This window comes from Mobula birostris, chromosome 9 (genome assembly GCF_030028105.1).
Source record: "Mobula birostris isolate sMobBir1 chromosome 9, sMobBir1.hap1, whole genome shotgun sequence".
In the NCBI taxonomy this organism is placed as follows: Eukaryota; Metazoa; Chordata; class Chondrichthyes; order Myliobatiformes; family Myliobatidae; genus Mobula; species Mobula birostris.
The window spans coordinates 104,656,030-104,669,936 of NC_092378.1; the positions used below are offsets into that span (position 1 = coordinate 104,656,030).

At 41.5% G+C, this 13,907-nt stretch overlaps 1 protein-coding gene across 2 annotated transcripts in view; it reads right to left on the reverse strand.

Moving 5' to 3' along the window:
- unkl (unk like zinc finger) overlaps window positions 1-13,907 on the reverse strand; it is a 154,884-nt gene that overhangs the window by 62,604 nt on the left and 78,373 nt on the right. For both annotated transcript variants that reach the window (XM_072268524.1, XM_072268523.1), the window contains exon 4: window positions 7,663-7,796. In XM_072268524.1, the coding sequence (XP_072124625.1) occupies window positions 7,663-7,796 (134 nt within the window). The remainder of the gene's footprint in view (window positions 1-7,662; window positions 7,797-13,907) is intronic.

Genomic DNA, 13,907 nt, shown 5'->3' on the forward strand with positions numbered 1-13,907 from the left:
CTCATTGCAAATATTACTGTTGAAATTGGAAAGTACATTAACGGAACTTCTTTCTTCACAGGAGAACACTGACTATACAATGACTGTTATGCAAACCCAAGCGCAATGACTGATTACTTTCGAGAGGAGATCCACAAGCAGAGCATGCTGGAATTGAATCTGTAATATGTCATTACTGTCAGTTCTTGAGGTCATTAACCAACTGAACTAACAGAAAAATTAAATTCAACCAGAAGCATAAACATGATTTACAACATTTGGACTTAACATATCATGGAACAAGATGGCACCGGTGATTGTCAGCAACATTGTGGGCTGCAGACAATAATTCTAAATATTCTTTCAAATATACCTCTTTCGAATTACTCTCACTGCAATCTGCAACATGTAACTTCCCTCTAAGCAATATACTTTTAAATCAACTTAATGAACTACAAATCTCACAATCGTCTGAAGGACGCAGCGGACCAATTGGGAATTGCACCTTTAAGTGGTCGAGGGTTCCTCGCCATGACCAGGCAAACGCGGGCAGACTACAAGCCAGGCTGAAATGCAGAGGGCCAAAGCCTCCTCCACCCAGCATCTTGTTGGCAAATGTGCAGTCACTTGAGAACAAACCTGGGGACCTGAGGGCAAGATTGCTGTATCTGAGAGAAATTAGAACTTGTTGTATTCTATGTCTGACAGAGAATTAGCTTTCACCAAGCACGTCAGGCACAGCGACCACAACCAAAGGCTTCGTGATTTACCGAATGGACTGAACTGCTGACTTGGAAAGGCAAAAGGAGGAGGTGTGTGTTTCGTGATAAACTCTCAGTGGTGCTCCAATGTGGCAGTTTTGTTGAACTCATGTTTCCCTGATTCGTAACACCAAATGGTCAAGTGTCGGCCATTCTATTTATCTAGGGAGTTCTCATCCATGATCCTGACCGCAGTTTACAAACCACCAGCAGCCAACTATAATCAGGCGCTTGCGATACTGCATGATGCCATCTCCAATCAAGAAAAAGTCCACGCTGATGCATTTCAAATCATAGACAGACTTCAACCAGGCTTGTTTGAAGAAAACCCTGCCCAATTACTTTCGGCCTATAATCTGTAGCACCAGAGGTCCCAACACACTAGACCACTGTTACACTAAGATAAGGAATGCCTATCATTCTATGCCCAGACTGCATGTCAGTAAATCAGAACACTTGGCTGTCCTTCTACCTGCATACAGTAAGAGGCTAAAGAGCAAAGCTCCAGAGATTAGGACAACAAAGGGGTGGTTGCGGGAGGCAGAGAAGCAGCTACAGGACTGCTTTGAGTCGGTGGACTGGGCCGTGTTCAAGGACTCATCTATGGATCTGAACGATACACCATGTTCGTAACAGACTTTACTAAAACAGCTGTACATGAGTCCCCCACAAAATCATTCAGAGTCTTTCCCAATCAGAAGCCCTGATAAACCATGAGATCTGAAATCTGCTGAGAGCCAGATCAGAGGCACTCAAGTCTGGTGACAAAGAAAGTCCCAGAAAGCCATCTTACGGGTGAAGTAGCAATTCTGGACGAAAACTGAATCAACAAAGGATGCTCAACAGTTGTGGCAGGGCTTGAATAAAATTACCTCTTATAAAGTTAAATCAAGCAACATAGGAGAAGGTAGGGCTTTACTTCCAGATGAGCTTAATGCATTCTACGCCAGCTATGACCGTCAAGACTCAGAGAAACCATCATGAACTCACACATCCCCCAATGACCCTGATTTCAGTCTGTGAAGCAGGCGTATGGGCAGCCTTCAGGAGGGTGAACCCATGAAAGGCATCCAACCCAAAAACTGTACTTGGCCAAGTTCTAATGACCAGTGCTGATCAACTGGCTGGTGTGATCACTAAGATCTTTAGCCTCTCACTTAGTCAGTGTGTGATACCCACCTGCTTCAAGCAGGCTTTAATTATACCATTGCCCAAGAAGAGCGTGGTGACCTGCCTCAATGACCATCGCCCAGTAGCACTTAGATCCACAGCAAAATGTTTTGAGAGGTTGGTGATGAAACACATCAACTGCTGCCTAAGAGGTGACTTAGAACTGCTCCAATAGGCCTACTAGAATGACAGATCAACAGCAGATGCCATCTCATTAGCTCTTCATTCAATCCTAGAACATCTGGACAGCAAAGATGCATATACTGAATGCATTTTACTAACTATAGCTTGCCATTCAAAACAATCATCCCCTCAAAACTAATCAATAAGCTTCAAGAGCTTGGCCTCAATGGCTCCTTGGGCAATTGGATTCTTGATTTCCTTACTTGCAGACCCCAGTCACTTCATTTTGGCAACAACATCTCCTCCACTATCTCCATCAGCACAGGTGCACCACAGGGCTGTGTGCTTAGCCCCCTGCTCTACTCGCTTTACATTTATGTCTGTGTGGCTAAGCACAGCTCCAATGCCACATTCAAGTTTGCTGATGACACTGCTGTCGTAGGCTGAATCAAAGGTGGTGAAGAATTGGCATATAAGAGGGAGATTGAAAATCTGACTAAGTGATATCACATCACAACCTCTTACTCAATGTCAACAAGACCAAGCTGATTATAGACTTTAGGAGAAGAAAACCAGAGGTCAGGAGCCAGTCCTCATCAAAGAATCAGAGGCTGAGTGGGTTAGCAACTTTAAATTCCTAGGTGGGGTCATTTCAGAGGACCTGTCCTGAGCCCAGCACATAAGTGCAGTTACAAAGCACAGCAGCAACTCTACTTCCTTAGGAGTTTATGGAGATTCGACATGACACCTAAAACTTCTGACAAACTTCTATAGATGTGCAGTGGACAGTATATTGACTGGCTGCATCACAGCTTGGTATGGAAGCACCTAGGCCCTTGAACAGAAAATCCTACAAAACATAGTGGATACAGCCCAGTCCATCACAGGTAAAGCTCTCCCAACCATTGAGCACACCTATGTGAAACACTATCGCAGGAAAGCAGCACCCATCATCAGGGATCCCTACCACCAGGAGATGCTGTGCAAGAGTCTCCAGACTCACACCACCAGGTTCAGGAACAGTCAGGCTCTTGAACCAAAGGGGATAACTTCACTTGCCGCATCACTGAACAGTTCACACATCCTATGGACTCACTTTCAAGGAATCCTCATCTCATGTTTGTGATACTTATTGCTTTCGTTTTTGTACTTGCAGTTTGTTGTTTCCTGTAACCTGGTTGAACGCCCCAGTTGGGCAGTCTTTCATTGATTTTGTTATGGTACTATTCTATAGATTTATTATGTCCACAAGAAAATAAATCTCAGTGTTATATATGGTGACTATGACAATAAAATTTACTTTAAACCTCCTTTAATACAAGAACGGTCAACTATTTCAAATAACTTGCAGCAGCCACAAACAGCAATCAAAAAAGCTATTTAATCTTAGCTTTCTTGATGAACCAAACTGTTCAGTAGGAGACAGTGTTTATTAGAGGTGCCTACAGACCCAACAACTTTAAAAGAGACTCAAACAATATTTCACCCTAAAATGGTTGAAACACGAGAAGAATTTAACAATTCCTTGTTGCTTGGTTCCATGAGCAATGGTTCAATTCTATTTCTGAATCTGAACATTATTCATCGTAGCAAGGTGTTGTTTCTTAGGCTTGTATTAGGACTCTGCAATAATATAAGAGATCACACAAGAATTGGCATGGTAAATTAATGTGGCAGACAACTGGAAGCTCAAAGTCACTCCTGTGGAATGTTTGGTTACTCTTTTGTAGAAAAGGCCACATTGTGAATAGCTAATACAATAGCCTAGATCAGAAGTGCAAGTATATCACTGCTTCAGCTGGAAAGACTGCTTTTATTTTCTGAAAAAAGATGAAAGGATAGACACTTCATCTTCTGCATTGGATGGAAAAGTACCTTAAAGATCATTACACTGGTAAAGCATCTCCTCACTCTCACTCTGATCTTCCTGTCTGTGACTTCCTGCACTGTTACAAGGAGGCTCAATGTAAGCCTGATAATTTATCTAAGCAAAGTGGAGCCTTCAGACATGAACGCTCCAACTTCAGGAAACATGCTTTCTTGTGAATTGTATCAGAACTAGCCACGTTTGATTAAGGATCTTGCCCACAACCTTCACTTCCATACATGGGCTTCTTTAATGGTCCCTAATAACTTCTTACATCAACCAACACACATCAAAATTGCTGGTGAACGCAGCAGGCCAGGCAGAATCTCTAGGAAGAGGTACAGTCGACGTTTCTGGCCGAGACTCTTCGTCAGGACTAACTGAAGGAAGAGCTAGTAAGAGATTTGAAAGTGGGAGGGGGAGGGGGAGATCCAAAATGATAGGAGAAGACAGGAGGGGGAGGGATGGAGCCAAGAGCTGGACAGGTGATTGGCAAAAGGGATATGAGAGGATCATGGGACAGGAGGCCCAGGAAGAAGGAAAAGGGGGAGAGGGGGAAAAAACCCAGTGGATGGGCAAGGGGTATAGTGAGAGGGACAGAGGGAGAAAAAGGAGAGAGAGAAAAAGAATGTGTGTATATAAATAAATAACGGATGGGGTACAAGGGGGAGGTGGGGCATTAGCGGAAGTTAGAGAAGTCAATGTTCATGCCATCAGGTTGGAGGCTACCCAGACAGAATATAAGTTGTTGTTCCTCCAACCTAAGTGTGGCTTCATCTTTACAGTAGAGGAGGCCGTGGATAGACATATCAGAATGGGAATGGGATGTGGAATTAAAATGTGTGGCCACTGGGAGATCTTGCTTTCTCTGGCGAACAGAGCGTAGGTGTTCAGCAAAATGATCTCTCAGTCTGTGTCGGGTCTCACCAATATATAGAAGGCCACATTGGGAGCACCGGACGCAGTATATCACCCCAGCCGACTCACAGGTGAAGTGTCGCCTCACCTGGAAGGACTGTCTGGGGCCCTAAATGGTGGTAAGGGAGGAAATGTAAGGGCATGTGTAGCACTTGTTCCGCTTACAAGGATAAGTGCCAGGAGGGAGATCAGTGGGGAGGGATGGGGGGGGGGGGGAGAGACAAATGGAAAAGGGAGTCGCAAAGGGAGCAATCCCTGCGGAAAGGGGGGGGCGAGGTAAAGATGTGCTTAGTGGTGGGATCCCATTGGAGGTGGTGGAAGTTACGGAGAATTATATGTTGGACTGGAGGCTGGTGGGGTGGTAGGTGAGGACCAGGGGAACCCTGTTCCTAGTGGGGTGGCGGGAGGATAGAGTGAGGGCAGATGTGTGTCTTACATGTCTATTTTTTTTCTTCTGCTCTTTATGCACTTAGAAAAGATGCTTGAATTTTCTTTGATTTTACTTGCCAGTGTTTTTTTTCATATATTCCTTGCATCCTAAAGAGTCACTTCTGTATTTTCTATATTCTCATAGGCTTTGAACTCTCACTATCTGACATGTACAGTATTTGGTTTTGTCTCACTTTATTCTGAAAAATTCCCAGTACTTAAAAGAATTTTCTGGATTAGTCAGGGTTAGGGACTTGAAACTGCAAATGAAGTAGGTAAAGAATATTTAGAGCACACGAGTCTTGACCTGTGCCATTATCTCAATCTCTGCGGTTGTCAACCAGGTATAATGGCCAACTGACCATAACATCGTGATGTAGGAAGTCATTTAAGTGGGTGCAGCCAACACAACTACAATGTTAGCAAAGGTCAGTAAAGCAAGGACACTGACACCAGTTCATCAACAAACAGCAAGATATCGGAAAGATATATTGCTTAGCCAATGTTTGGGTTTACAACCTGCAAGGGGGAGGGGGGGAGAGAGAGAGGAAGAGGGGAATAGTCATCATTGTTCCTTCAACACCAATAAGATATTATTGTGTTTTGATCAGGGATAAGAGAATGTGATGCAAACAAGGCAGGAGTAGCAAAAAGGTTCTGGAAAGTTGGTATAAGAGGGCCTTAAGATTAGTATTGTCCTTTTTCTTTATGGGAAAATATTTACTCCAAGACACCTTGAATCTTTCTTGAATGCCTTCAGTGCTCTGGCATCAATTTATATTCAAAAAGTTATTTCCAGTCCATAAGACAGAGGAATAGAATTTGGCCCATTTGGCCCATCAAGTCTACTCTGCAAACCCATTTTTGGTAAATCACTTCTAAGTCTCATTTCTAATTCAGAATCTTTCTTCAAATTTTATCCTTAGTCTATACCATAACAAAACAGAATTAAATGATCAATACTATGATTGATTTCCCACTGATACTCCCTATATTTATTCCTAAATGCAGAAATGCCCTCCAATTTCTTGTCGGGACTTTTTGCATTGTTGCTTAAAAATTCCACTGAATTTAATGCTGTGCCCTGTACCCCCTTACACTGACTGCAGCCCAGTTAATTTTAGAGCAACTGAGATCCCTCACTATTATTGTTTTGGACTGATATAAACGGAAAGAGCCCAAAGGATATGAGATTGGATCAATACTGGCTTGGTGGTGAAGTTAGAAGTTGACAGTTAATAGTTGTTTATGTTTTGGTGATTGGGAGCCTGTAACCAGTGGTGCACTGTAGGGATCAGTACTAGGAACCATTCTATTTGTTCCATACATTAATGTGAAAATAAATGTACAAATTGTGACTAAATTCAAAGAATACACAAAGATTGATGGTGTAACTGAAAGCAAAGAAGATAATCTTCAGCCACAGATGATATTGATCTGTTGTTATGATGAGCTGAAAAATAACATGAATTTCTGTCCTGAAAAATGTGATGTGATTCATTTGGGAGGACAAAATCTCAGGGTAGACACAATGAATGGTAGTATCCCAGACAGTACAGAAACAGATGACCCTTGGTTTCCATGTCCAAGGAACCCATAAGGTAGCAGCATAGGCAGATAAGGTGGTTAAGGCTGCAGAGAATTATTGTCTTCATTAGACAAGGTAAAGAATATAAAAGTAGAGAAATTATGGTACAGTCATACAAAGCATTCATTAGGCCACAACTGATATAGTGTTGGCAGTTCTGATCAGATTAAGAAAGATGTTTACTTTGGAAGAGATACAAAGGAGATTCACCAGGACGTTGGTCGGAAAGGAACCCCTCAGCGATACGGAGAAATAAGATGGGTGCACAAGGTGAAGGAGGAGATCTGATTGAGATACACAAAACTGTGGGCCGCAAATAGGAAAAAAATGTATCCCTTTTTAGTGGGGATGGCTAAATCAAAGTAAAAGGTTAAGGTAAGGAGTAAGAAATTTATAGGAGATTTAAAAGATTTTTCCCCCACTCAGAGGGTTGCTGAAATCTGGAATGCATGGCTTGAAGAAGTGTGAAGGCAGGTACTCACAATATTTTAGTTTCTAGACAAGCACTTGAAGTACCATGGCTCAGAACATGAACTATCTGCTGGAAAACTGATTTAGCATAGGAAGTATTACTAACTACAGCCAAAGGGCAAATAGACCAACTCTGTGCTTACTAACTCTATCACTCTGATTCATTAATACCTTTCTTGATGTGCTTTCTCATATTCTGAAGCATTATATAGCTTGGAGGTGTTCTGTTGCTCTTGCACAAGAGGCTGAACACTAACAAACCTACTGAAATAATGAAAAGCATCTAAAAAGACATGACACCCATTAAGGAACCAAGTTTTAAGTGATATTTCACATGTAGTTCACTCTATCCTTACCCTGCCATCTTGGATCTTCAGATAGTGTTTTCTCTATCATGGCTTGACTAGCTAGCACACCTGGTTGGAGATCAGGAAGGCCTTCCCCTGCTCCGAGCTGGCCATTCTGCAATGCTTCTTGTGCTTGGAGTTCCCTAAAAGAAAAATGCTTATTAAGAAAATGGATTAAGACATACATACTTTAATAATAAGCAGGTGATTGTAAATATAATCCCACTAGTTTGCAGGATATACCAGAAATCTCTCATCTCTTTTCAAAAACCTAAAATTTCACAATAGCAATCTTCTCTGATGTTTCTGCATAATGCTTCTCAATCAAATGGATAGCTACTTGCACTGCCCAGACGCCTATCAGAAACTACTCTAAGTGGCAGACCAACTTATTTCCATTTAGTATCTTTTATAACATAAAACACATTGGCAGCACTGAGAGGAATAAAGATCAAAGTTTTACAGAAAAGCTTTATGTAGACTTGAACCCATGTTCTATCATTCCAAATGTTTTAACCAAAACATCTGCAAAGGCTCTTAAAGTAAGATAAAAAATCACTCACTACCAATTTGTGTCTAACTGGGCAAGATCTCAATCTCAAACAAATTTTATTTTCAACAGAATTTAGCAGCATCTCTGACAACCACTTCCATGCAAATGTACTTAGCTTGCAATCATTCAAATGCTGAACTTAGTCAGAAAGTCAGATGGTATGGGATCCAGGGCAACATGACTGTGTGGATGCAGAACTGACTTACCCATAGAAAGCTGAAGGTGGATTATAGATGCAAACAAGAGGAATTCTGCAGATGCTGGAATTTCAAGCAACACACATCAAAGTTGCCCAGGCAGCATCTCTCGGAAGAGGTACAGTCGACGTTTCAGGCCGAGACCCTGGCTCCTGACGAAGGGTCTCAGCCTGAAACGTCGACTGTACCTCTTCCTAGAGATGCTGCCTGGCCTGTTGCGTTCACCAGCAACTTTGATGTGTGTTGGTGGATTATAGATGGAGCTTCTTCTGCTTGGAGGTCAGCGACCAGTGGTACTGCATAGTGATCTGGGATTCCTGCTCTATGATTGCTCTAAATGACTTGGATGAGGAAGTGGAAGGGTGAGTTAGTAAGTTTACAGATGACACAAAGGTTGGTAGTGTGGTGGATAGTGTAGAATGTCATTGTATTGACAGGATACAGAGCTAGGCCAAGAGGTGGCAGATGGCGTTCAACCCAAAAAAGCGTGAAGTGATTCACTTTGGAAGGCAGAATATCAGGATTCTTAACAGTGGGAAGGAACAGAGGAATTTTGGGTCCACATCCATAGATTCCTCAAAAGTTGATAGCATTTGGTGTATTGGCCTTCATTAGTCAGATGATTGAGTTCAAGAGCTGCAAGGTATGAATGTAACTCTATAAAAACCTTGGAGTATTGTTAAGGTTACCTCAGCAAAGGAAGGATAACTGCAGAAATGATGCAGAGTAGACTTACCAGGATGCAGCCTGAATTAGAGAGCATATCTTATAAGGAAAGATCAAGTGAGTTAGGGCTTTTCTCTTTGGAAAGGAAGAAGATATGAAGCGCCGTAACAGAGGTGTACAAGAGGCATAGATTGAGTAGATAGCCAGAGACCTTTTCCCAAGGCAGAAATGGCTAATATGAGGGGGCATAATTTTAAGGTGATTGGAGGAAAATAAAGGGCAGAATTCCTTTTGTTTGGGATGTCAGAGGCAATTTAAAAAAAAAACACGAAGTGATGAGTGCAAGGAAAGCTCTGCCGATGGTGGCGATAGACACAGATGCATTAAGGGTATTTAAGAAACTCTTAGAAAGGCACATAGAAGATAGAAAAACCTGGAGGGCAATGTAGGAAGGAAGAGTGACATTGATCTCAGAATAGGTTAAAAGATCAGCACAACATGGAGGGCCAAAGGGCCTGCGTTGTACTGTAATATTTTATGTTCTATGTTCTAACTCCTGATCTTAATATTGTTGAACAGGACTGGTGACATTTAGAGACAGAGTTCAATATAAAAAACAACCAGAGCCATGACATCTATTTTAGTTAAAAGAGCCACTAAAGTTTATAGACAGATCTTGCTGCATAGATTATTGCACTTTTTCTTGCTGCATTACAAATGATACATGGAAATTCAAACCTCTAAAAGCTCCAAATCAGAAATAAAAACAAAACAAAAATCCTCAACAGCTCAGGCAGATTCTGTGGAAAGAGAAATCAAGGCTACTTTTGAAGTCAAATACTCAGTCAGTTCCAAAGAAATTAACTGAATTTATATTATATCTTTTACAAAGTAGTACTGTGGTTCTAACGAGAAAGATACTATACATTCTGCAGCATTCTCCAAAGCAAAAGCACCTACTCTTGCAACACTACTTACCAAAAAATGCATGTAGTAAAACATACCGGTTGATTACAACATGACTTGATGACCACAGTACACAGGATATTGATTTTCTGGGCGAAAACCCAATTATCATTGCAGGAATTCAAAGCTTGGTTATATCAATGAGGAAAATGGGTACAGGAATGACAGATGGAATTTAACTCAAACTTGTGAAGTGATGCATTTTAGGAAGTTCAACCAAGGCAGGACAACACAATAAATATAGAGGACGCTAGGGAGTGTTGAAGTACAGAAAAACCAAGGGATACAGGCACAAACTTTCCCAAAAATGGTGATACAGGTCAAACAAGTAGTCAAGACATTGTTTGGCAAGCTTCACTTCATCAGACAGGACAAAGAATACAAAAGATGGGATGTCACTTTTCGCATAGGATGTTGGTGAAATTGCAAATTGTGTGCAATTCTGGGTGTATAACATAGGAAGGATGTGACAAAGCTAGAGAGGGTGCAGAAAAGGTTCCTAAGGATGTCGCAGGACTGCAAGACTCTAGTTTATAAGGAGAGACTGAAAAGGCTGGGACTGTTTTCCCTGGAGCAGAGGCAGAGAAGCGATCTCAGGTTTATAAAACACTGAGAGACACTCAGACGGTCACAGTCTTTCTCGCCCAAGGGGTCTAAAAATAGAGGCCTAATCTTAAATCTAGATAAGATTAGAAATCAAGATTAAGATGAGAGGAAGAATTTAAAGGGGATCCGAGGGATAGGCTTTTCCCACAGAGGGTGATTGGTATGTTGCCATTTGGAACAGTAATTAGCTGGACTGCATTTGTCATGCTTTCTGTGAAAAGGATTAAGAGCAAATTTTCCATATTGTCAGGTGTGACAGCTGTACAATTACAGGTTGGCCCAATGTATGGATACTTCTAGAGCTCAAATGATCATATATACAGTTGTAAAGTTATATTATTTCATTTGCATTTACTGCATCTACAAAAATATAAACATTAAGAGGTTTCTCAGCCTGTTCAGCCATTTGGTACGATCATTCACTTCAACGCAACTTTCCTGCTCAAACCCCAAATTTTTTGATTCTCATCTAACAAATTATCGGCTGCCAAGTGGAAGGTATGTAGCTACTAAATCATTAAAACTCCTTGGAAAGAAGTTACAAGTTTCATTAGTCTCTGATGAATGACTCCTGATTTGGAAAGTACTGTGCCTCATTTTGATGACGCCAACCCTACTTCTATCCTGTCAAATCCAAAAGAATTCTGCACATTCCAATGAGATCTTCTCTCATTCCTCAAATTTGACTGCTTAAATGCAGTCTGCTTAATTTTTCCTCAGACAACATATCTGCTATCCCTGGAACAGTTTCCATTTCATGCATGTCTGCTCTTACCCCACCCTCCGGCCACCCTACCAGGGATAGGGTTCCTCTTGTCCTCACCTACCACCCCACCAGCCTCCATGTCAAGCACACAATTCTCCAGAACTTCCGCCATCTTCAACAGGATCCCACCACCAAGCACATCTATCCTTCTTACCCCCCACCCCAAACTTTCTGCTTTCCACAGGTATCACTCCTATGCAACTCCCTTGTCCATATGTCCCTCCCCACTGATCTCTCGCCTGGCATATACCCTTGCAAGTGGAACAAGTGCTACACCTGCCCTTACACCTTCTCCTTCACTACCACTCAGGGCCCCAAGCAGTCCTTCCAGGTGAGGCGACACTTCACCTGTGAGTCCGTTGGGTCATATACTGTGTCCGGTCCTCCCTGTGTGGCCTCCTGTATATTGGTGAGAACCGATGTAGATTGGGAGCCTGCTTCACCAAGCACCTACGCTCCATCCACCCAAAGAAGTGGCATCTCTCAGTGGCCAGCCTTTTAATTCCACTTCCCATTCCCACATGTCAATCCATAGCCTGCACTACTGTTGCAATGAAGCCACACTCAGGTTGGAGGAACAACACCTTATATTCCTCCTGGGTAGCCTCCAACCTGATAGCATGAACACTGAATTCTCAAACTTCTCCTCCCCCCCTTTTCTTTCTTCCATGGCCTTTTGTCCTCTCCCATCAGACTCCCCCTCTTTAGCCCTGAATCTCTTTCACCAATCCACTTCCCAGCTCTTTACTTATCCCTCCCCCTCCTAGTTTCACCTACCACCTTGTGTTTCTCTCTCCCCTCCCCCACCTTTTAAATCTACTCATCTTTTTTTCCTCCAGTCCTGCCAAAAGGTCTCGGCCTGAAACGTCAGTTGTACTTTTTTCCCGTAGATGCTGCCTGGCCTGCTGAGTTCCTCCAGCATTTTGTGTGTGTTGCCCACTATCCCTGGAATCAATCTGGTGAGTCATCTTTTGATTACAAGGACATCCTGCCTTGGATAGGGAGACAAGCCTGTATACCACATATAGTTTCAGCAGGACCACATAATTCAATAGTTCCATTTAATATTAGAGAAATGTATACAATATACATCCTGATTTTTTTTTTGTAGACATCCACAAAAACAGAAGTGTGACCCAAATAATGAGTGACAGTTAAAATGGCAGAACCCCAAACCCACTCCTCCATTGGAGCAAGATTCCTGTTTTCTTATAATTAAATCTGTTTGACCCTTCGCTCTATCCACCAGATGGCCACTGGGAGATCCCACTTCCAAAGATGAGAATGCAACATTTGTCATCTTAATTACTTGCTGTAGCTATACATTAATTCCAAGTCCCTGCCAACAAATGTCAAAAGTCTACTAAAAGGTTTTCAGCTTAATTATCAACTCTGTTCTTCTTTCATAGATGTTCCTGACCTGACTATTTCTGGCATTTCCTTTAATTAACCAATACCATTTGGCTTTATATAATTGGCAAATTTGGATATGTTGTTCTTCATTAAGTTGATACAATTTGTGAAAAACTGACAGTAGCACTGATCTTTGCAGCAACCCATTAGTCAAAGCTTCTCAGCACTAAATAACTACTCTATTTCTATTCTGCTTTCCATCCAACATTCCCTCTCACTTTTTTTTTAAAAACACCTGCACGGAGCAACTATTGCTCTGAAGAGAATTTTTTTCCAGATTTTAATTTATTTACCTAGCCTTAAATCTGTGTGGCACTTTAAGTGTTTTTTGTAATATGTATACTCGGAATATTTAGAATGAAAACTGAAAAAAATCACATACTTTTGGTTTTATTTCTTAATTGAATGGAATAATGAAATACAGTACAAAACAAGCTTTCACATAAACTTTTTTATTACGTATCCATTGTCGAAAAACACTGTCCAGATTAATTTTGCATCCAGATGAAAGATGCATCTTAATCTTCATTAGATCATCCAAATGTTCTACTTCCGGGCTGTTTCTGGATTTATACTTGATTGAATTCATTAGATTGAATCCACGTTCGCAGACTGCACTAGAAGCTTGAAATGTTCCAACAATGTCAACAGTTCTTCAAATTCTTTGTTTCTAAGTACACAGTTCAACATATTAGTGAACATCTTAACTGAACCAGTCTTAACTTTTTCAAAAATTACAAATTTGAAATCACAGTATTGCTATGATATTTCTCAGGCAACACTTTTGTTGCAGTTCATAGTAGTAGCTGAGTTTTTTTTCTCAGTCATACAATATTCTCTTTTCGAAATTCAAAATGGGCTGCATTTGCAATAGTAACAGGGTCAAAAGCTTATCATTCTCTTAACCTATTATCAGGAAATCTACTATCCAAGTGATTACACACACGTTGACTGAATCAAATAATAGGTGCAGTATCAACATCAGAACTCAGATGCAGTTATTTCACTTTGTCACAGGAATACAGCGGTCCCCAACCACCGGGCCGCGGACCGGTACCAGGCCACAAAGCATGTACTACCCGGCTGC